This window comes from Equus asinus, chromosome 16 (assembly GCF_041296235.1).
Source record: "Equus asinus isolate D_3611 breed Donkey chromosome 16, EquAss-T2T_v2, whole genome shotgun sequence".
In the NCBI taxonomy this organism is placed as follows: Eukaryota; Metazoa; Chordata; class Mammalia; order Perissodactyla; family Equidae; genus Equus; species Equus asinus.
The window spans coordinates 45,623,976-45,648,490 of record NC_091805.1 but is presented as its reverse complement, the minus strand read 5'-3'; the positions used below and the strand labels follow the sequence as shown (position 1 = coordinate 45,648,490).

At 37.3% G+C, this 24,515-nt stretch overlaps 2 protein-coding genes across 4 annotated transcripts in view; both read left to right on the top strand.

Moving 5' to 3' along the window:
• Positions 1-16,824, top strand: part of RSBN1 (round spermatid basic protein 1) — a 38,670-nt gene extending 21,846 nt beyond the window's left edge. For both annotated transcript variants that reach the window (XM_014837188.3, XM_014837187.3), the window contains 5 exons: positions 2,946-3,083; positions 3,395-3,537; positions 10,027-10,194; positions 11,472-11,580; positions 12,216-16,824. In XM_014837188.3, coding sequence (XP_014692674.1) covers positions 2,946-3,083; positions 3,395-3,537; positions 10,027-10,194; positions 11,472-11,580; positions 12,216-12,689 — 1,032 coding nt within the window. In that variant the 3' untranslated portion in view covers positions 12,690-16,824. The remainder of the gene's footprint in view (positions 1-2,945; positions 3,084-3,394; positions 3,538-10,026; positions 10,195-11,471; positions 11,581-12,215) is intronic.
• Positions 16,825-18,413: 1,589 nt separating this feature from the next.
• The window catches only part of PHTF1 (putative homeodomain transcription factor 1), a 48,861-nt gene continuing 42,759 nt past the window's right edge, over positions 18,414-24,515 (top strand). Inside the window, exons 1-3 of one of the 2 annotated variants that reach the window (XM_044749133.2) lie at positions 18,414-18,464; positions 19,652-19,726; positions 20,363-20,419. In XM_044749133.2, coding sequence (XP_044605068.1) covers positions 19,682-19,726; positions 20,363-20,419 — 102 coding nt within the window. In that variant the 5' untranslated portion in view covers positions 18,414-18,464; positions 19,652-19,681. Of the gene's footprint in view, positions 18,465-18,803; positions 19,358-19,651; positions 19,727-20,362; positions 20,420-24,515 lie in introns of those variants that run through there. The other variant, XM_014837191.3, reaches the window with a different exon arrangement.

The window sequence follows — 24,515 nt, the reverse complement described above, 5'->3', positions numbered from 1 at the left end:
TTTCAAGTTAAATACTTTTGAAATACTTTTACTTTCTTGATTCTGCCTCCAATTTGTATGGTTTTCAAGTCACTAATCATCTCAATTGTTCTTTTTTGGGTGTGCTCCAGTTATAGACTTTTTTTAGCCAAGGATAGAAGATAATACTCCAGATGTCTTCTTTGCAATAGAGTATTGCCTCCCTTGGTACAAAATATACAAGATATAGGCTAAACCACCGTAAGATCTTACGTACAGTGGCTAGAACAAAATAAGTTTTTCTCTTGAGTAACAAGCCCAGAGGTAAGCAGCTCTGTTCTGTGATGTCACACAGGATCCTACTTTCCTTCTATCTTTAAGTTTTGCCATTCCCTTTGGTGCTGTCACGTGTATGGTTGAACCTAACCCTTAAAAGAGAGAGAGGGGAAGTGGAGAGCAATCCACTTACTTATAAAGGCATGCTCTGGAAGTTACCTATGTAACTGATGCTTACATCTCATTGGCCAGAACTTAGTCACAAGCCACACTTAGCTGCCAGGGAGCCTAGCTCATTGGCTACATGCCCAGGAAGATTTGTTACTAAAAAGAAAAGTAGAATAGATAGTAGGGGATAGTTAGTAGTTTGCTTGTTTGGCATTAGTGTCGCGCAGTTGGTATACGTTGAATTTCTAGTCATAAATGCTGTCCATCTTCTAACTTGTGCTGTTAATTATTTAAATGCATCACAAATGATAGCATTTATTAAATTTTTTTACACAAGTGATGGATACTGTTAATCAGTTTTACTACTACTACTTTTTTTATGGCCACAGTTTAGTGACAGATTATTTCGTTTCTAGCCCCAGCAAACATAAATTCAACAATTCCTCAACAAATTCCCAGGTTTACTTTATTCCTTTTTCCAAATAGAAAAGGATGCTTTATATTTATTCCTGTCACATATTCATTATCCTAGGTTTTTGCATTTTTAAGTTGTCTTCAAGTTCAGTGCTGTTGAATTTAGTGGTATTTAAATTAGGTAAGCAGTACTGTGATATAAAAATATTAATTCGGTTTTACTTTGTGTGCAAAATTTAAAGTAATATGAATTCTTTCAAATTAATAATGCATTAAAAGTTGCATAATCTCGAAGCAAGCAGGCCAAGTAAATAGAAAACTGACACATGGCAGTGTACTTCTTCAGGAGTGGTCTTGGGTTATGTGAGCTTTAAATCGTGATAGGTCTTCAGGACATTTCTCACCTAAAATTCCACTATCCTGTATAGTTTGAAACCTTTCTTGGCAATGGAATTGCTGATAATTGGAAATAGTTGAGGGAGGTGTTGGGGGAGACATATTTCTTATTACCTCTGAAAGCATGCGATTCCTAGAGCTGGTACTGAAGCTTAAATCTGTTTAGTTGTTTTAGGGTGCTTGGCGTAGAAAGGCTAGAATAATGCTGGGAAAAGTTCCTTTACTTCCCCTTCCCTATGTCTGTGTCCCATGATCATCGTCTTTCCCAGTCTGCCTCCTCTGGCTTTTTATAGCATGATCATACAAATGAATGGAAGGTAACTCATACAAATAGATGCAAGGTAATCCTGGCCTGGACAGTTGCTGCTTAAAGATCACCTGAGGTGATTGTTGGGGAAAGATTTGTAAGGAATTAAGAAATCTCTGCTGTTTGAGAACAAAATCTAAGACCTTTTTTTCTGTGTATATGTGTACGTGTAGGGGTGATATTAAATTGTCTATGGAAGAAAATAGCAGTTGATTCTGCAAATGCTGCTAAAGAACTAATAGTAAAGAACTGTGTAAGAAATACTAGGTTGTCATTTATGCTTTCTATTGAGGCAACATAGGTGGTATTTAAAAAGTAACAATTGATTCTTAAAAAATTTTTTTGTATGTTTAAGACCCGCCTTATAAAAGTATAACTATATGTTAGGCTTTTCAATGTAATCTACATCTTAACTAAGGTAGAAAATGGAGGGTTATTGGTTTGAGTGGAAATCCTGAGTAGAATCCAGTGTTTTCAGTCTACTCATCTGTATGCACAGGATCTGTCTGTACCGTTGAGATGCATTCATTCAAATTGAAGGTAGGAGTATAAGAACATCCATTAAACGACTAATGAACATCAGATTATATTAAACAAATTGGTAGATTCCATTTGAATGCTAGGATTCTCTGGGCTACAAATTTGTATAGAATATGTTCTAAATTCACTAGAGAGTTAATAAAATGTCTGTGTGCTTGTAGATAACATTAGACTTCAGAAAAGGGAAAGATCATGAAGGGTGATCAGTAAGCCTTCCAGAAGAGAAGTCTTGAACGGATCTTTGAAAAATAGCTAAGATTTGGGTTGACAGAAAAGAGGACTTTCCAAATAGGGCAGATTCAAGAAAAAAATCATTGCAGTTTGGCATAAGTTGGGTAGAGAAAAAGATAGCCTTCCTAAGGTGGGGGGGCTACATGGAAGTGATGGGAGATTGTTTGGTAACCGTCAGCCTGGTATCTGGCCTAATGTGGAAACTTTCAAGTTAGGGAGTACAAAATGAATATGGAAGATTGATCTGACCATGGTCTTTTTTTTTCCCCCTGCCCTGGCAATTTCACTGTTAATTTACTTTACTGATTTTTTTTCTAAATAAAGATCACTGTAAAGTGTTTGTTACAAAGTTAAAAAAATCATCATTCTCAGAGAATTTAAGTATGTCTTAAAGTCTTCAATATTTCTTTGAGATGTTGGGACCATGGACTAACTTAACTTGCATCTTGAAATCTCTGTTTGTGGCACGTATCAATGTATTTGGCGGTGTGCTAGGGTGCCTTTCTGTAACTATTGACTTTATCCAAGGTACTGACCATTGACTTCTTAGTATATAGAAGAAATAGCAACATTGGAAAAAATACCCTATTCTAATTCCTTAATTATGTTATAGTGTACTTCAGTCCTTTCTTCCCCATCTTTCGTTTTATCTCAGGTCAACAGGACATACTGCTGTGGCACCTACCGGGCAGGTCCTATGCGGCAGATAAGTCTTGTTGGAGCAGTCGATGAAGAAGTTGGTGATTATTTCCCAGAGTTCCTTGATATGTTAGAAGAATCACCATTTCTGAAAGTGAGTGTTAATTCAAATTATTCACATTCTGATCATTAGTTAAGTGGACACTCTCCATTAAGCTAATCTTGTCTATTAAAATTAAATTTTATCCAATATTTTGAGTAGAAATCTTTAGAAAATTATTGGTACAAAATACTTCAATTATTCTTTTTTACATATGAACTACTATCTGATGTAGCATTTATTTCTTCATATACACACACAAAATAAGCTTCCTAGGGCCTTCTTTTGGGTGAGTTGTGGGGGGGTTAACTTGTAAGTAGTCTAAAAAAATTTTTTTTAATGTGACTCATTCATCTGACTTCTAGATGACTTTGCCCTGGGGTACACTTTCCAGCCTCCGACTCCAGTGTAGATCCCAGAGTGATGATGGGCCTATCATGTGGGTAAGGCCAGGAGAACAGATGATCCCTACAGCAGATATGCCAAAGTCACCCTTCAAAAGACGACGGTAAACGTTTATTTTTCTCAAATAAGCAAAAGCAGTTTTTTTTAGTTGATTGCTTATGAAAATGATTGCGACCTGAGCACAGTTTGAAAACCATTTGTCTACATTATTTGAAGAGCTATTTTAAGTAAATCTTCTAGTGGTCAGTTCCTCAGTCCAGTCCACTCATTACACAGTCATCGGAGTGAGGCATCCTCTTAAAAAACAAATTTAATTTTTACTTCTTTTCTTAAAACCTGGGTCCTAACTGCCTGAAAGATAAAAGTCCAAACTCCTTTGTGTGATCTACAAGGGTCTTCTTCTAGATGTATCTGCTTCTAGTTCACTGCAGCCACACTGAACTCAGTTTCCACACCATGATCTTTCACAACTCTGTGCTTTTTCACTCTTCTTACTTGGAATGGCATCCCCTTCCCCATTTCCTCTCTACCTGACAAACTTAATAAATTTTCAAAACTTAACTTTGATGTCACTTCCTTTGTGAAGCTTTTCTTTGTTCCCTTGGACAATTAACTGTTCCCTTCTCTCCACTCACACATCATTCTGTTCATTAATGATCTGTTTACCTGTTTGTTTTTTACTAAATTTTGAGCTCTTTGAGGACAGGGACTGTGTTTTATTCCTGTCTGTCTTCATGACACATAGCAGGTGATAAGCGGTTGCTGAATGAAACCGATAATGTATTCTATAGTAATTCATATTGGGCTAACATATTTTGTGTTTCAGACACTTAAATGAATATTAACTTATTCTAGTATTATGAAAAGTGTCGTTTAATGAGACTGAAAATGATTTATATTTGCTTGGACTTTGGAAATAGAACTCAAAATAAGTGTCCACAGTGAGTATTAATGGACTAGTCTCGAATTTACCTTAAAACTCATAGGAGAATGATACTAGAGCTAAGTATGGAATAACCATAGGTACTTGAGATACTGCATGAAAATACTTTGTAAAAAGTATATGAATGCAAAGTGATGGCATAGTAAAACCTGGCAGTAAATCAAAACTTCTGCACATTGCTAGACCACAGCACTTTTTGTACATTATAATGATGAAACTTGAAATTCTAAATTCTTAAGTACTGTATACACTTTTTGCTCTATAATCTTTCCAAAAAGGAAATGACCATTATTTGTTTCCTGATTGTTACTAACTTAAAAAAAATCAGATGATAGAAAAAAGTAATAGAAGGCAAAAAATATCCATAATCCCACCCATTTAGGCATATTAATCTTTCAAATTTTAGTCCATATATACTCATAAATATTCTGTTTACACAAATGAACTCATTCTTTACGTGATGTTTACTTTAAAACTTGGATTTTCTTTCCCTCGGGTTTGTGTGTTATATTAAGATGCAGCCTTATCATTATTTCTAAATGACTGTAGTTTTCACTATATAGTTGTATCGAGATTTATTTAACCAGTTCTTTATTAGTGTAATTTTTTTCCAATTTTTCATTATAAGCAGTATTTTGTGTTGGAGCTGGTTTGTACCAGCTTACAGGGCTGTTATTTGCCTCCTAGTTCCACACTGAGCGAGGTCACATTAGTAGCTTCAAATTGGCCATGTTGAGAGTATTTATACCACAGAATTAAGGAAATCAGCCATCTCCCCCCAAATCCAGCTGTTAAACATGTACACGTGACTGACTGTGGCTGGTTGGCTGGCTTGTTGGCTGGCTGAATGATTGGTTGGTTGGTAGGTAGATACCTATCTTTGTTTGTATACATGTTTATTTTCTCGGTAGAAATTCCTAAAGGCTCAAAGTATATATACATTTACATTGACTTCCAGAAATGAACCAATTTATACTCCCACCAATAGAGTAAGACAGTACCCTTTTCCTCACACCCTCCACTAACATTCTTTCTTATTTTATTAATCTGACTGGACAAAAATGTCTCATTTTAGTTTGCTTTTCTTTGAGGTGTTTGTATTTCTTTTATGATTCCCTTTTAATTTCCTTTACCCATATTTCTATTGAAGTGTTTTCCATTTGTAAAAATTCCCTATGTACTATGACTATTAACTTTTTTTCTTATGTTGCAAGTTTTCCTCATTCTTTTCTTTTAGCTTCAGTTTTTTCTTTACTCAGTTTTTTCCTCTTTACTCACAGGAACACTTGTTTATATGTTGTCAGATCTGTCTTTTCCTCTGAAGTTTCTCTCTTAGTGGCAGGCTTATAGAAAGGCCTTCTCTCATTTAGTATTATAAAATAATTCACCTACATTTTCTCCTAGCATTTCTGTGATTTCAGTGTTGACATATTTTACCTACCTGTTGTTGATTTCAGTATAGAGGGAGAGATTTAACATTTTTTCCAAGTAGTTAGGCAGCTCAAACGTCATTTACTTAATGGTATATTATTTCTCCACTAATCTGAGGTGCTATCAAATTTTATTTCTGTTGAGATTAAATATTCCTAAGTGAGGCATTCAAAAGCGCTTTGATTTAGAGTGAATAAATTAGAAGTGAAACACTAATGTCATCTTTTTGTGTTAATGAGAATGCCCTATTGCCGAAAATGGTGGAATCAATGTGAGAAGCTGTCTAGTTATCAAGGGCACTGCTAATGAAGATGATCTTTGAATTTATGAACTCTAGAGTTAAAGAAGTACATGCACAGGGTTTTAAAAAATCAAATAGTACAGTAGGGTTTATAATGAAAAACCCTGACCACCTTTCCCTCCAGAGGCAAGCACCTTTTTTCTAGAGGCAAAAAACTATTTCTGTTTTTAATGTCTTTTTTATTTTGTTTTGTTTTAAGGCTCTGATGGGAAATTTGTCAGTTTCTTGTTATGATGGATAGAGATTCCTTCCCTTTACCTGTTCCCTAAATAGTTAGATGACCCCTACTTTACTCTCTTGCTACCCACTTCTACTTTTTGTCAGCTGTTGCTTATACATTATTGAGGTTAATTCATATTCTGCTTTAAAACCATAAATAGGTTTTTATATGCTTTGTCAATAGGTATATTCTAAAATTTGAAAGCCAAAAAATGGCATTTATAATATTATGGTAGATAAGTTTATTGCAGACCCAACTAGTAGGCTAAAAATTCATATTCTAAGGTTCCAATGTTATCACTCAAAGGAATAATATGCAAAAGGATCTTTCTTTTCTGTGTTTTACCTAGATACTGAAAATTATGCCACGTTTTAGTTTGTTTCATATTTGAATCATGCTGCTGCTTCTTTTAAATTGTTCTGTTTTCCTTGCAATGTTTGATTGCCCTTTTCTGAGGAGGGACATATACTTTTCTTGACCATATCCCTAATCTTGATACATTATTTTCTTCTAGAACCACACTGACTTTCTCTTCTCTGACTATGACTTTGACCTTTGGCTTTTTTATATAATAAGCCTTTTTTTTGGGGGAGAGTGTTGGTAGTTACCTTGCATTCTGTGTTCTGTTCATCTCCTCAAGAATCCAGATTTTTAATCATACTACCTGCTCTAACACATCAGTTTTTTACCTGGGAATCTTTTGGTGCTTTGTGTTCTCTTACTTCAATGTGAAAAGCTTATTTCACAGTTGTCAACGACAACCTAGGACTTCCATTTCACGCTTTTCTGCATTAATCTATGGTTGTCTTCTTTGTAGATTTATTTCCTTCTCTTGCTTGAGCACATTCTCAAGTCTTAAGAAAAGAAAGGTATTCTGAGATACTATCTGTCTGAAATTTCTTTTTCTGCAATTAAATATGATTGGTAGTTTAGCTGTAGTCCAGAGGATGTATTTTCCCTTAGAATTTTTAGCATTGCTCTAGTGTCTTCTGGTATCTGATATTGTTGAGGAGAAGTCTTAATGCTGGTGTAATTTTTGTTCTTTTGTAGGTAACCTATTTTCTTTTCCTCTCTGAAAGCTTAATTTCACAATGATATGTCTTTGTTTGGGTCTTTCATTCTTATTCTTATTTTTTAATCCTTTTTTTAATTTGGTAAGTCCCTTCAAGATTCATGTTTCTCTTCATTTCTGGGAATTTTTGTTGCCAAATTGCTTTGGTAATTTCTTCATTTTTCTCTGTTTCTTTCTGAAACTACTGTTGGTTGAATAATAGACCTCCCAGTTTGATGACCCTCATATTTTCTTTTTAATTTTTTTTTAATTTTTTTTAAAGATTGGCACCTGAGCTAACAACTGTTGCCAATCTTTTTTTAAAATTTTTTTAAATTAATTTTTTATTTTTCTGCTTTTTCTCCCCAAATCCCCCCAGTACGTAGGTGTGTATTTTAGTTGTGGGTCCTTCTAGTTGTGGCATGTGGGACACCACCTCAGCATGGCTTGATGAGCAGTCCTGTGTCCGCGCCCAGGATCCGAATCAGCAAAACCCTGGGCCACTGAAGCGGAGTACACAAAACTTAACCACTCGGCCACGGGGCCGGCTCCGAGCCTCATATTTTCTGTTACTTAGCTTTTTGCTTTTGATTTTGGGACATTTACTTGATTTTTGTTTTCTAACCTTTCTTTTGAATTCTTACATTTCAGGATTGGTTATTTTGGTGTTTGTCAGGCTGCTACAGGCCATCTTCACATGTCTCGTGATTCTGGGTTGACCCATTCATATCTGGGAGTAAAGCTTTTGACCTACTGGTCATTCTGTTAATATTTCAGTGAGGCTTGTCAGGTTTCCCATTAGAGTTAACAGGCATAGGACTGGACATTAAAGGATGTGTCCAAATGCCAGAGGATTACATTAGTTCTATTCATATGGTAAGTACAATGTTTTTTGTTTATTTGTATTTTGAAGAAGATTAGCCCTGAGCTAACATCTGTGCCAATCTTCCTCTATTTTATATGTGGGAGGCCTGCCACAGCATGGTTTCATAAGCGGTGCGTAGGTCCACAGCTGGGATCTGAACTGGCGAACTCCAGGCACCGAAGCGAAGGGCGCGCACTTAACTGCTGCGCCACCAGGCCGGCCCCAGTACAATGTTTTTAGAGAAGAACATGCAGGGGTTTTTTGGCTGAAAGTTTATCAGGATGCTTTTGGCTACAAACGGCAAAAATCTTGATTCAAACTGGTTCATAAAATAAAATGTTATCCTGTATATCAAGAAGTCCAGAGAGGCTGGCTCTGGGTACCATATGGTCAGTGACTCAGTGCTGTCATCAAGGAACCGGATCTTTTCCTTTTCTCTGTTCTGTCACTCTCTTTGCCTAGGCTTTGTACTCACAAATGGCTTTCTTTATGGATGGCTAAGGAGTTCTAGGCATCAGATCTGGATCTGGTTATGTCTAAGAGAAGAAGAGACTGTCTTTTCTTCTACTTCTTTCTTAGGAGCTAGGAAGCTTCCCAGAAGTCTCCTTAGCAGATTTCATCTCTTACTGCTAGCCAGAATCAGTTCATGCCTGTTCCTAAATCAGGAACTGATTGCCTAAAACTGGCAAGGAACATTAACTTAACACAATTTGCCAGGACTCACTTCGGGGCTTGTGAATGAGGTCCCGTATAGGGTAGGAGCAGATAGCTAATGAAAATCAGAGTTCTGTCAGGGAAATAAAGATGAGGGATAGATGCTAGATGGGTCACCCATAGTCTTCTCCATGGGGGTAAATACCGGAACTGTCCACATTTCTGCCGACAAGGTTGGTAAGTGACTGGTTTATTTGTAGAGTTTCACTTTAATTTCCCCTTTCTCAGCCTTACTTCATTTCTGTCCATTATCATCATTATACCCGGCAAATTTTTTTTGACTTTTAGGCTTCTTCTCTAAGGTCTATTGAGTAGGCCTACTGCCTTTTTAGCTGCCATTCCTTTCTTGTGTATTCTAGGCCTGTGGCTTTCTCTGCTCCGTTTTATCAATCCAAGACACTTTTAATAATTTTCCGTCTTGCAGAAGTTTGTTGATATTGTTCATTTACTAATTCATTTCCTTTGTTGCTTATTCATTTCTTTACTGTCACCTTTAGATTATTATATTTAGAAACTTTTGAGCACATAAAAAAGTCAGAAGATAATCTAATAAACTCCCATGTATTCAATATCAACAGTCATCAACTCACAGCCATTTCTCTTTCATCTGTACTCCCATCTATTCCCCCATCTACTCTCCCTCACACCTACCATGTTAGTTTGAAGCCTTTTACTTTCTTTTTAATGTGGAAATAGATAATGTAGATGTTCAGTTTGCCATCTTGAATCAAGTCTGGTAGAATGTTTTGAGAGTTAAAAAATGACTCAGGGTAAAGAAACATACAGCCTTGAACTTTGAATTGTATTTTCTGTTGCTTAGATAACTAAATTTTCTGTATTCAAACACTAGATTTGAGCCAAATCAAAGATATAACTTCCCCGTTATCATGACAGAAGAAGGCAATCACATTAAACATTACAATAGAGTGTGTTAAATGCTAATGACCAAAATCATTGAACCCTTCTCAGCCATCATCTTGTTTAAAATTTGATATTTTAGCAGACTTCCCCTTATTGCTATTAATACTTTTTCCCCCCCCTTTACTTCACAACCAAATCAACTCCAGATCAATGAATGAAATTAAAAATCTCCAGTACCTACCTCGGACCAGTGAACCCCGTGAAGTCCTCTTTGAAGATAGGACAAGAGCTCATGCAGATCATGTGGGTCAGGGGTTTGACTGGCAGAGTACGGCTGCTGTTGGAGTTTTGAAAGCTGTACAGTTTGGTGAATGGTAAGTTAATGAACTCAACTGCAAGGTTGGTTAATGTTGTCTAAGAAAATGTGGACTCAATTTAAAATGCTGGAGACCAATTTTTTTAAAATTGTGGTAAAATGCATATAACATACCATTAAAAATTAAAATCATCATCATTTTTAAGTGTATAGTTCATCAGTGTTGAGTATATTCACATTGTTGTGAAATAGATCTCCAGAACGTTTTCATCTTGCAAAACTGTAACTATACCCCTTAAACAATAACTTCCTTTTCTCCTCTCCCCTCAGCTCCTGGTAACTGTCATTCTACTTCTGTTTCTATGAATTTGACTACTTTAAAACCTCATATGAATGGAATCGTACAGTAGTTGTCTTTCTGTGACTGGCTTATTTCAGTTAGCATAATATTCTCAAGGTTCATCCATACCGTGTGTCATAATTTTCTTCGTTTCTAAGGCTCAATAGAATTCCATTGTACGTATATGCTACATTTTGTTTATCCATTCTTCCATCAGTGGACACTTGGGTTGCTTCCACTTTTTAGCTGTTATGAACAAATCTCTCTTCGTGTCCCTGCTTTCAATCTTTTGGGTGTATACCCAGAAGTGGAATTGCTGGATCATATGGTAATTCTATTTTTAATTTTTGGAGGAACTGCAAAACTGTTTTCCGTAGTGGCTGCACCCTTTTACATTCAGTTGGGGCCCAGTTTTAACAAAGCTCAGGACATAGAATGTAGCTTATTTAAAAACTGTATTTTACTTTGTTTTTCATATTTATGACTTCAGAGCCTTCAAAATTACTGTAGAGTTTGATCTGACTTATTTTAGAAGTATAGTTCAATCACAGCTTGACAGTAAGTATTTCAAGTTAAAATCATTCAGCTTTTTTTTCCCTTTCTACTTTGAAAGCTGGTAGATGTGATATTTGTGTGGTCAAGATGTGTTCTCTCTACTTCATTTCAACCTGATGATGACGTTACAGGGTGGCATGGAGGTGGTGGGGCATAGTGGTGAGAGGATGCACATGCAACTAGTTTAGAATAAAATTATTTGTTTTGAGTCATTGTTTTAGTTTTGTAACAACTAATCTAATTTTTTTTTTTTTAAAAATCAGCTTTATTTTATTTTTTAGAGTTGATTAGAGAAGCAAATATATACTTTATCCTTAGGAGTCATGCATCTCTTTCTATGCTAGTAGTAGCATTTCCAGGAACAGGAAAACTGAAATTTGTCATTATTTTCCATTATGAGATGCTTGTTTTAGTCTAAAACTTAGTTTTGTTAATCTTAGGAGTGACCAGCCTCGCATAACCAAAGATGTGATTTGTTTTCATGCTGAGGATTTTACCGATGTTGTGCAGAGACTTCAGTTAGACCTTCATGAACCTCCAGTTTCCCAGGTAATAACTCTTGCTTTTTTTATTGCCCTTGGAGTGTGGTATTGGAAGTAAGTATTATTGCAAATTTTATTTTGCATTTTATGTTAAAGTTGGATACATGGGCTAGTGAATTTAATTTTATTACTGTTACAGGCTGTGTCTGGAGAGTGTTGAAAATCATTAAAACAGAGCTTCCCAAGCAGCATGCTTAAGATCCCTTCAGTCTTGGGTATACCAGGTGGGCCTGGGATGGTCAGAGGACCCAGGCTGCTCCGTTCTGGCCATAAGCAGGTTCAGTTGTTAACTCCATTGCACCGGGTGCCCTCACCTGTAAAAAGTTGAAAGACACGAAGAAGCAGATAAATGTTGCCCTCATTTGTGGCAAAGAATATTGGTATTTAGCTGCGTTTTGAAGTACTTATTTGAGTGATTCCCTAGGTCATCTTGATTTAAACTGTACTTTGTTACTAGAGAGGTAGTAAAATAAAAGGAAGAATGTTTCTTGAGCATTACAGGAAATATTAGAAAGTTTTGTATATCATTGAGTATTACTTAGCTTTATTGGCCCAATTTTTTCCTGTGCTAATTATAGTATTTCTTTTCTACTAAATTATTACATATCTTAAAGTCTCATGCAACTTTTTTCCTCTCTTCAGTGTGTACAGTGGGTGGATGAAGCTAAACTAAACCAAATGAGGCGGGAAGGCATTCGTTATGCTAGAATTCAGCTATGCGACAATGATATCTACTTCATCCCTAGAAATGTCATTCATCAGTTCAAAACAGTGTCAGCAGTGTGCAGCTTAGCCTGGCATATAAGGCTTAAACAGTACCACCCTGTTGTGGAAGCCACTCAAAACACAGAAAGCAGTTCTAACATCGACTGTGACTTAACTGGAAAGCGAGAATTAGAAGTTGACTCCCAGTGTGTGAGGATAAAAACTGACTCTGAAGAAACATGCACAGAGATGCAGCTTTTGACAGCTGCTTCATCGTCCTTCCCACCTTCATCAGAACTTAATCTGCAGCAAGATCAGATGACTCAGCCTATTCCAGTTTTAAAGGTGGAAAGTAGACTGGACTCTGACCAGCAACACAATCTACAGGAACATTCAAGCACTCCTGTGTGATATGTACATATTCAAACACATTTTTTAACTTTTTTAACTTTTGATGTGAAGTTATAGTTTTATAACTGGCTTAAGTTAAGTTTTATTGGAGAAATCTTGCCTATAATTCTATAAAGAGAAATGACATTCCACAAATGTCAAGCATATCTTTTTTACACAGATTATGCAAAGTTAAGAGTTGTATCTTATCCCGTTAGTACAGTATGTAATAGTGGGTCTGCTGCTACTTTCTGTTTTAAGGTGTGAGGTAACAATTCAGTCTCTTCTTCAAATTGAAATGAGAATTCTCTGGAATAACAGATTCTTATTTGCTAAATTATTCACTTCCCTTAATTTTATCTTGCCTTGTCTCTTGCCATATTTGCTGTTTTTATGATAGAAGATCAGAGTTTTGGTTTAGGACTTGTGTCTTTATGGCACAGATTCAATTTCTACAGTAAAAATGGCATAGGTTGCAGGAAAGAGTTCTTGCATCTTATACGTGGGCAAGTAAGTTACTTAGTTCCAACCATAAACAGCAGGTAGTTTCTAAGGAAAATTCAGTGGCTCTCTGGTTTCTTAACAAAAGAGAAAGCACAGCACTTTCTGATCCAAACTTTTTTGTATCTGTTATTTAAAGCCCAGTGGATATTTCAATTAAAACTATCTAAAGATGAGTAGTCCTTGGTCATTCATTATCCATGGTTCATTAATCTCTTGTAGAATATGTGGTAACTATGGACGATATTTTGGGTAAAAGAGATAATGTTGACACGATACTCTGTTGATTCTGCTTCCTAGCATCCTCACGTTTTGTGTGGATACTTTTGCTTCCTAAAATGATCACGAGTATCAAACTTAGTGAATGATATCAGTCTTTCTGATGAGGCTGCCGTATGTTGTGCATGAAACTTAGGAAAAACTACTTTTGTCACCTGGCATCAACCTCTTTGTGATAAAGATCTGTTGAGACACATCAGTTCACAGTTTTAACTGGTGAATACCTGGGTTTATTTACTGTTACTCTGTTGCTACTGTCTAATCAAGAATATGGCACTAGACTTCATCCTCGATTTTCGGGTAGCCTAATGCTTAGTGCCTGAGTATTTAAATTTTTTTTGAAGCAGGCACAGTTCATATAGCTAGTGTAGTCTTAACTTTCTATTATTTTAGAATGTTAATGTGATACACATTTCACTTTCTCTTAGTTAATAATACAGTAGGCCTTTTGTTTATTAAAGGAAGAGTACTCCCCACACCTAAGACCAGATTCTTGTATCTACCTGGTTATAGTGCAATTTGGAGATTTTTTTTCCTGGAGGGTGAGATTTGGAATATTTACGTCAACATAGGCAAAAAGGATGCTGCTTTATTATGTCTGTCACCATGAAAACTTAGCTGCATCTTTTGAAATGTCAAATATGAATTTTCTCTAAAATATTCTGAAATAAGTTAAATCTTATATAAATATTACTTTGTGCAATATTGTTGTGTAGTTAAATGCATATTAGCAAAGTATAGAGGTCACTGTGTAAACCGATAGGAAAGTAACCATCAGCAAATACTGCAGTGATTAGTTAGAATCTGTATTATTCCTTATATATATGTATATGTATGTATTCTCTGTTACAAAGGATGAAGACAAATAGAGAAACATTTCAATGTAAACCATTTATGAATTGGAAGTGATGTTGGTTTTAGTTATCTTTGTAAATAAGGTAATTAGAATGGTATAAAAAGTAATGTGATTATTGCAGGGGTGTTTTAAAATCTTGGGTATAAATTCTAGGGTAAATTCTAGTTTATCAAGGCTAGTTTTTAAGGGACCTGCCTTTGAGGGTGTTTTTTGTTATTTGGGGGGGTGGGCTGTTAATCACAAAATATGTGGGTTTGGGTTATTTCTTGTTTTTGTTTTTCTGTCCAGAAGAATTTCATAGAGCTTTACTAGGCTGTGCAAAGTAAAATTCTTCTCAGGCAACATTTGCTTTTTAAAATAATCATGAAGAACAAGGTTGTTAAAGCAGAAACTTTTTTTATTTTTATTTTTCTTGTCTTCCAAAATCCGATTTCCCCATCTCCCACTTGCCATCCAGCAGATGCCATCTGCCATCTAAGCTGGTCATTGCTAATAAACAAGGAGACTGTCTCCTGACAGCCAGCACTGTGTATAATCACTCAGGAACCAGCGGATCTGCAAAGACCTACAATCAACAGCAAATCCCAATTCTCCTTTTATAAAATATTCTACCCTCACCTCCAATATAAACACATTAAGAGAATATAAAAATGTTTAAAATCATGTACTAATAAATTCATTGTATGTTAGAATTGCAATAGAATGGAGAGAGAAACATTTAGCTAGTAATGTATCTGGAAACTCTGAATGTCCTATGTGAGTATTAGATTTTAATAGCATGCTTTAAAGACTGATGAATATAAAAGTTCAAGTTTTGAGTTTCTTACTGCTTTCAAAGCTGTATCCTAGTTTAGTGATACAAATGATTGCAACTTTTCTAAATCATTAAATTATTTGGTTTGGTGGAGTAAGGCATGGAGCAATCTGGCGTCTTCTGATTTGTAAAGTAGTGATGGCAGTGAAGTTGTAACTGAAATTTAAGCTGATCTTCCCTTTTGGTATATTATCTGTTGTGCCAACTCTTTGAGATTACTTGCAGTATGTGGCTATAAGTTTTAGTATTTTGTGGAGCAGAGGGATATTTTTAAAATGTGCTTATGGAAAGGACCCAATAAATGAATATTCCTAACCTAGTAACTAGAATGATTTTATGGTATTAATAAGGATAAAAGTCTTCCCCCTGCCCCAGAAGTCATTCTATAATTACCAAGATATGCTAGGAGTAGTATTATGATTCAAAGAGGTATCCCAAATTCATAAAGCAATAATAATAAAACCTACGTATTAGTTTCCCCCTTCAAAGTTTTAACTCTTTAAAATGAATTCCTAGGCTTAATTGTACTTTTAATTTGTTTATTCAGTACTTAGAATTTGTTTCACTGGTACTTTATTATTTTTAATTAAAGACTTTTGAAAGGTGCCCTTTCCCCTTAGAGACAGCTGGAATATCAGCTGACTGATATTTCAAGCTCTTGTAGGGGGAAAAAGGAGCTTGTTAAATGAAATTCTTTACTAAATGTTAGGAAAAGATGTCTTCATCATCTTGCATCAGTCTTAATAGGCATAAAGTTCACACTTAAAGACTGGAGAAACTTTTGCTTATTGCCTTTCCATCTATATTGTCTAGAATGAAAGCTAATTTAGGAACAAGACTCCAAAATTCAAGAAAACCATTAGTGAATATATTCTTGATCATTAATATTAGCCCATCATATTTTCCATTAAAAATTTATTTGCATTTATTCCTTTAGGGTAATTGAGTTTGTGTCTTTCTAATAAATCTGTTTTATCATTACTACAGGTTTTAAAAAAAGAACTTTTCACTAGTACATGCCAGAGGTTCATATTTCTGCTAAGTTTTATTTTTTTTAAACAGATTGTAGCTGTATTTATTGGTCATACAGTAAGTAGAGGAAATGTACAAGACAAATGTTTTTCTTTAGCACATAAGAGACCTATCCTCATCCTGAAAGTTTGTTGCTTTAAAAGCAAGTATCTCTCCATAAATATTATGGCCTTCCATTTTCTTCATACGTTTTTTAGGATCCACTTGTGCATGTAGTTGAGACCACTGTCTCTTAATATAGCACTTTTCAATTCTCTCTAAAGAAATACTTATGTACTACTTCTATCACATGTTGTAAATTTTCATGTAATAGTGTTTTCTGTGACTAAATTCCATTTTGATTGGCAGCTAAGACTTTTTTTCCTGTGGCTTTAATTTATCTAAGAGGTCTTTGCATATAGATGAAATGTATAATTTGCCTGGCGGACTATTTGCGTTGTGTGGCCTTAGTTTGTTTATTGACATTAATGAGTGTTTTAAAAAGGTTTTTAATGAATAGTCTTAAATCTAAATTTGTGTGAATAATAACCCTTTTAACACAGTGCTTTTTTGTAGCTGTCTAAGTGTGTTAAATTGTTAAGCTATTTCTTTGTAAAATAGGACAATGGAATGCATAGAGGTTTTTTTTTCCTGTAAAGTATTTTTTTAATAAACAAAGTCTGATTTGTCCTTTACTGATGTTTCATGACAAAATGAATAGCACGTGTGAATTCTAGCTACTTGGAACCTGTTTTTAAAGTATGAATCCCCGCTTCTATATCCCTACTTTCTAATAGAAACTCTTGTGACTTTTCTTTCCTAAAGGAAAGTCATACATATCTGGGGAAAAATCCATCCATATTGAGATGCAGCTAGTTTTGGGGAAGAAGAAAAACAGTGCTTGGCATTTGTGGCAGTTATGCCTCCTGCTCCTTAGGTTGGTTTAGATCTGCTTATAAGTGGACAATCTTAAATTTTTATTCTGGTGATGTCAATATTTTTGAAAGTGCATGTACCCAGTGTTAGACTTTTAAGATGTCATTGATGTATTAAGTGACACAACGCAATGAAATTTTTTCCTCATCAGTTTTTATTTGGGTGAACTGCTCTTTGGTTGAGGTGCCTGCCCTAAGCACTGGTAGCCCTTGGTTCTGATTATGAAAAGAAAGGGAAGGGAACTAATGTTTTTTGTGAAAGTGCTGTGGGCCAGGCACTTTATATTAGGGTATCTCATTTAATCCTCACAGCATAGGAAGGTAACAATACAACCTCCCTTAATACAAGTGAGAAAACAGGCTTGTTAGGTTGAATAAATTGCCTAAGATCACATTCTTCATTAGTGGGGGCAAGGATTTGAATGTAGTTCTGTGTCCAAACCCATGCTTTGTTCAGTGGCAACCTTAGGAAGCACTGAAAAGTTTGTAAAGGAGCTCCTGAAAGATGATTTGCTAATTCCTAATGAGACTGACCTGATTCCGTTCTTCCACGAACTCCCCAAAAAGCCTCTTTGTGTGCTAAGCAATGAAGTAAAATATTTTTGCTATTAATGTAATTTAAGTCTTAAGGCAAATATTTAGATATGCAAAAAATATTTTCAATTGTCATTTATCCAGTTTGTTTTTTTTAAATTGGCCATTTGTCTTGAAACCCAACAGAATTGTAATGTTTAGCTCTAAGGAAAGGAAAAGCTGTCAAGCAGCAAAAGCAGAAAGGAAACCACCACCAATGTATGCAATATAAAAATAAATCAAGCCTGGGTGAAATAATTTGAAGTTAGTTCTGTAAGCATTACTTTTTATCTTCTTTCCTCATCGGTAAAATGGGGATAACTTCCACCTTATGCCGATGTAACAGATGATGAGAAATGTCTGTAAAACAAGAACGGCTTTTCTGACAACATTAAGAACTTAGGCTTTCTGAAGTGGTACCTAGTCTAACTACTGTCTGTTTTACAAGCTGAGCAAGCAAGGGCACTGCTTCAAGTGAAGTGGCAATGGCCATTAGGGGTCAGTGTTCCATTAATGGCCAAAAAAAGGTATAGAGGGGATAGCGGCTTAAAACCTTATTAACGTATCCTTAAATATTCATTTTAGGGTGCAACCATTCCTTGCCCCTGACCTCTATCAGTCTGCTTGAATTTTTAACCTAGAAACAGCTTTTCTCGCTGCCATCTTCTCCTACCCTAATTTGGGAAAAGTGCCCTCGAACTGCCCTAAGCTTGGGCCCTCCTCTTTCATACCCTTAATCATCCAGAAAGCTTAAGTCCCAGAGCTGCTGAGGGGCGGGACAGGAATCACTAAGCCGCAGCTTGCCAGGCCCTTCGTCCCAGAGCAGCGTAAGTTCATGAAAATATTTGTTCTTTCAGCAAAGACTGAGAACCTATGTGCCAGGCTCCTGCCAGGCCCCAGTCTTGGACCTCATGGAGCCCACAGCCCAGTGGGGAAGACTGACGATAATGAAGCACAAAGAAATTTATAAAACACAAAGATAAGTGTTACAAAGAAATGAACGGGTAACTGTTAGAATATCAGGACCGACCTCCTTTAGGTCGATGGCTGGGAAAATCGTTTTTGAGAAGGTGACCCGAAGGGTGATCTCGGGGAGCTGCCCTAGGCCTTGATCGCGGAGGCTTGGCGGGAAGGCCCGGCCGGGGGCGGAGCCAGCTTCGAAGCAAAACCCGGAAAGCGGAAGCCTCGGCCGGGCTGCGCTGTGGGCTGCAGAGCGGCTCTCTCCCAGCGCTGCCGGCTGATTCACGGCCCGGCCCGGCCCGGCACCGCCCAGCCCGGCGAGGACGCGCGCCCGCCGCCGCGAAGCAGCTGCCTCCGCAACTTGGGGCCTTTGCACCTGACCTTTCCAGCCGGGCACAAAGCCTTTTGCCGTTGCCGCAGCGGCTGGCGGCCTAGCGAAGACCCCCTTCACTTTTTATACCCCTCCTTTCCCAGTTCATTCTTTGCTTATTTTGGGGTCAGTAGGTGATCCTTTAGGTCGGCCTTGGAGGGCGCTAGGTCTGTGGCGACAGACTGACCTCCTCTGGGCGCTGAGCGGCCGGCCGCCTCCGAGGCTGGGGCGGCCTCCGTGGTCTCCATGGTAACTGCCCCGCCGGCGTCTCCGCCTCGGGGGAAAGATGCGGCCTGCCGCTCCCGCCGCCTGGCCCCCGGGCTCACGGCCGGGCCGGGGCCACTGACGAGGAAGGTCCCGGCTGCGGGACTGCGGGGCCGCGGGCACCAGGTGAGAGCCGGACTCGGGGGAGCGGAGCGGGGAGTGCAGGTCGACTCGGCGACCTCCCCTTCCCTGCATCCATGAACACACTCGCGCAAAAGACCGCTGCGAGGCTTCTCCGGTCGCCGCTGCGCCAGAGGTGTTTTGGTTTGCTTTTGTTTTTGTTTTTTTTCCTGGCAAACAGCCGGAGAAAGAGACAGCAGCTCATGGAGAGGCTGACAGAAGCGGTTTTTCAGTTCTACCCGAACTGGGAGAGTACCTTTCAGCAACTGGATTCACCGACTGGTTTTCCTTCATTTTCAGTGAAATTCCATTTTCTGGCTGGAGACACAGATGGCCTCAAATGAGAGAGATGCTATATCGTGGTACCAAAAGAAGGTAATATCAATATTTTTTATTTGTAAAGCATACTTCCTGCAGAAAGCTTCCACAAAGAATATCAGATTGATTTTCCCTGAGCTTGGTAGGGCCAGGTCTTCTTACATGATATCTCTCAACAGAAATGGAAACACTGATGTACAAGGTCATTAGATCTTTTACACTCCAGGTCCCCAAATAAGATTTTCTGGTCACCTCCCTTCTCCAGGCTGCATACACAATGCCACAGCAATGCTTTGAAAGCTTGCTTCTGATCAAACTTCTGTTTTTTGGACATGGAACTTTTAACTGCACAGCTCAGACTGGTACTGTCAGCAGTCTTATTGAGCTGTTGGTTACCTTTTATTCCTCTCTGGTTTTCCTACTGATGTTGTCCTTAAGAAGTGGTACTATCTTTTAAGGTAATAATTAATTTGAAATATTTTGGACATTGCTTTTTAACTTGCTTTTAGATCCACCTCCTTTAGAAGTTTGAAGGAAACAGTCCTTGGAAATAATAATTTATTCTAAGGTCTGAGAAACACAAACATTTTCCGTATATCATATTGATACTTAATAATTTCATGACTTTTGTGAGACTTGACCTAAATAAAAGAGTTCCTTTGCATCATTTAAATAGCCTGCTCCCTATTGCAGATTGGAGCATATGATCAGCAGATATGGGAAAAGTCAATCGAACAGACTCAGATTAAGGTAAATTGATTTCTTTGATTCTAGCTTTGTTTTACTGCATTAACGTGAAGAGTGGATTGTACTTACTTTTTAAAAAATCTGCACTTATCCACCAACTCTGGTACTCTTTATTCTTTGAAGTTTATAGGGAATGCAGCTGTTCCACCACACGCCCATCTGAGTGAGCAGTGTGGGATAGGTTGCTGAGAGACCGCAGAAAAGACCCAGAGACAGCGAAAGAGACATATGGGTTTATTGGGAGTTACAGGGAAGGTCCAGTGGCGGCCGGCTGGACAGCAACGTGTACCCGCTACCGGCCCCTGAGAGAAGCTTCCTTAAGTAGGCAGAGGAACAAAGGCTGCATGCTTGCCAAGGGGCTGTCCTTGGTACGACCAGCGTTCCCAGGAATAGTGGCTCACATGGAGGGGCTCTGTGTCCCTGTAACACACGATGTTCTTTACGTGAGATGAGGGAGGATCCAGGCTGGCCAGGCCCTAGGTTGTTACAAATCCCAGCAGCTGGGTGGCCTGCCCAGAAGGGAGCCAGGACACATTGTAGCAATGGGCCTGGGTGCTGAGCAAGCAAGGCCCAGGTGCTACAGCAACACTGCAAGCAGAATGATAAATGGCAATTGACATTTGCCTCAATATCAGGAAAATAGAAAGGAGTAATTGATCTATGATGAATTAGAAAGCAAATGTCCCATATAAATGGGGCTTCGGCTACTTAACTTGGGCTGGTTTTACTTTGTGGCAATGCAGACCCAGTATTGCTGGAGCTTCAGAATTTTCAAGAGAAGATGGGAATATGCATTTTTATGTGAAATATACAGATTTTTTCGAGCATTTTACCCCTCCCCCTTCTCCACCTTCCCTCCTCCTCCCTCTCTTCCTCTTTCTCTGTGCAAGCCAAATAAAATCCATTTGTGGCCTGAGTTCCAAAGTCAGAGATGTGGGGCCAACATGTATTGGTGGGAGAGGGTGGTGCCAATTAGTCATGGAAAGGTTACTTGGTAGGCAAATGTAACTGAATAGTCTTGAGAGAGGTGGAAAAGCCTAAAGACCATCCATGTCCCTAAAAGAATGTCTCTCTCAACTGACTTTAATACTTAGATATACAGATTCAGCATCTCACTTCCTTGGAAGGTGCTGAATAATGGCTGGCAAATTCTTGTTTTTTGACCTTTCTTTTTTAAAAATTTGCTGCAGTCCCTCTATTAACACTTTTAAAAAAATATGTAATATGGGTGTAATACAACTTAATAGTTGGTTCTGGTTATCTCTAAATTACACTGATTGGGCTGGGATGTTTAAATCACTGGTGAAATATGTTTAACCAGCACTTTTAAGGTGCATTCTTTTTATAGGCCAGTCAACTGGAAAATTGTTTGAACTATGTGGTACTTGGCTAACGTTTCACAATTTTGTGCAGTTCTTGATTTTTATATTAATAGGAGATTGAGTTAGGAGGAATAAATCCACGAATTTTATTTTGTAACTCTCTAAATCCTATCCTATAATTCTTTTGTGAGCTGCTAAAAAGTGATGATAATGAGTATGATATAATGGAAAGAGCACAGAACTGGGAGTAGATCTTCTTTTGTGATCTCTAGACTTGTGATCTTGAACAAGGACTGTTAGTTTGTCTGGGTTTTGGTTTCCTTATCCTTAAAAGGATTTTACTTCTGCTATAGAATTTCCTTAACTACCTCCTTCCCCTACCCAATTTAAAGATTTCCTCAACTCTTATTTCCGTGCCATTATACACATACCTTCCTTTTAGTACACCATATGAAAGTTGCTTGGGCAGGAATTGTGTTTGTATCCCACTCTTAGAACATCTTGATTCATACTAGGAATCTGTGCTGTATTCACTTGAACCCCATCTATTATATGTATTTTTCTTCATTATTCTCTCATAAGGTAATCTACCTAACAACTCCTTAATGTATACTTTTTAATTTAGCAGCAGTGGAAAGAATAAAATTAAAGACAACTGTAAAAATTTACTGAGCTAATGTACCAACATGTCCTAGGTGCTAAGAACACAGTCAACAAGGTAGACATGGTTCTTGCCTTCATGAATGTCACAGTCTAATGCTGGTGGGAGAGAAGCCAATATATCTTTTAAATATGTTTAAGTCTTAGACAAAAATTGACCAAAGTGTAAGATACAAAGAAATGTTTAATGCAATTTAAAAATAGACTTCACAAATATAAATATTTTTGAAAACAAATGAAAAATAAGAAAAAAGTAAAGAAAAAATTTTAAAAAAGATAAACAATATTAACATCAGATCACAGTATAATTAGAAATTACATAGTAAATATATAACTCAAAATGATAAAAGTTGTAAATTTTAAATCTTCACTTGGATCGTGAAAAGTGGTGTAAACTCTTCCACAAACATTTATTGGGCTCCTATGCTTAAGGCGTTTTGCTAGGTGCTGAGCACAAGAGGAAAAGTATTTACAAACAGAAGTATGATACTTAAGGGAAAAGCAAGTACCTGATTGGATTATAAGGTATGTAGATGAGATGATAGGCCATAAGTCAGCTTGGAGCTGACTTGACTAGTTTACTAAGAACTTTAGATGCTGCTCTGCAGAAAATGGAAAAATTTTTATGGTTTTTGAGTAGAGGGGCCTGTCAACTTAAAATAAGAGAGCCAGTTATTTTACCAGCAAAATAAGTTTATTCAGGAAGAGCAAAAGAATTGCAATTTGGGACGTGGAAACTGTGGGGAACCACAGGTAAGTTCAGAGAACAATGGAAGATAGCTGGCTTTTATAGAGAAAAAAGGGGAGTTGGGAGGGGCCATTCTAAATGAAAATTCATTGGAGGAAAGTAAGAGTTCAGGCTGGCAATGGCTCCTCATTGGATGAGCCGAGGCATTTTCCATTGGCTAATAAGCATGTTGCTGGGCAAGAAGGAAATTTTCCTTCCTCCTGCTGCAGTAGTAAGGTAGTAGGCAACTACTTGTTGGAGATGCAAGGTATGTCTCTTCCTGTTTGGGGTAATTAACAATGAGTGGTAGGGCGTAAGGGTTCCCTCTATAGGCCTTCCAGACTCTAATTTTAGTTGAGGTTTCCTTTATTCGTTTTCACAGGCCACATCATATCTGTATTTCTGAAAGATAGAAATAAAAATATAGACAGTATAACAAAATCTGTGGAATGTTTCCAAAGTAATGCTTGATGAAATTATGTTACTCTAAATGTCTGTATTAACAAAAAATATCTAGGTTGACTAGGAAGAAAGTTACAGTGATTCAAGTTAATATATGAAGAATCTAGAGAAAGAAAACAATAAGTTAAAGAAGGGAAAAAAATACCAAAAATAAATCTAAAACAGTTATTATGTATTCTTCATATAACAAATATTTGTTGAGCAGCTACCCAACCATGTGTCAGACAGTAACCTAGGCACTGTGTCTACATAATGATGAGCAAAAACACTCAACATTTTTCTTTTCTTGGAGCTTAACGTGGGCGAGAAACAATAATAAAAATAATCCTACTAATAAATAATAATTACTGTGTGGTAAACGCTAAGAAAGAGAGCTGTTGTTTCCGAGCTATTACTTATAGCAAGGGAAGTGGACCAAGTCAAGGAGGTCAGAGTTGCCTTCCCTGAGGAATTGATGCTTCAGATGAGATCTGAAGGATGAGTAGGAGTTAATTAGGTCAAGAACAAATACAGGCATATCTTGCTTTATTGTGCTTTGCAGATAATGCGTTTTTTTAACAAATTGGAGGTTTGTGGCACCCCTGTGTCGAGCAAGTTTATCGGCACCATACTTCTAACACTCTGTGATATTCACACAGTGGTGAAATTGCCTAGCGACACATTTCCCGGAATATATTCTTGTTGTTAAGTGACACATGACTGTAACCCCTTCAACGTTCCAACAGACTTTTTTTTTGTAGAAATTGATAAACTAAGTCTAAAACTGATAAGGACCTAGAATATTCAAAACAAGTTTAAAAAGAAGAACAGAGTTGGAGGACTTAAATTACTGGATCTCAAAATTTACTGTAAAGCTGCAGTAATCCAGATAGTGTAGTAGTGGCATGAGTAATAGATCAATGTAACAGAATAGAAAATCAAGAAGTAA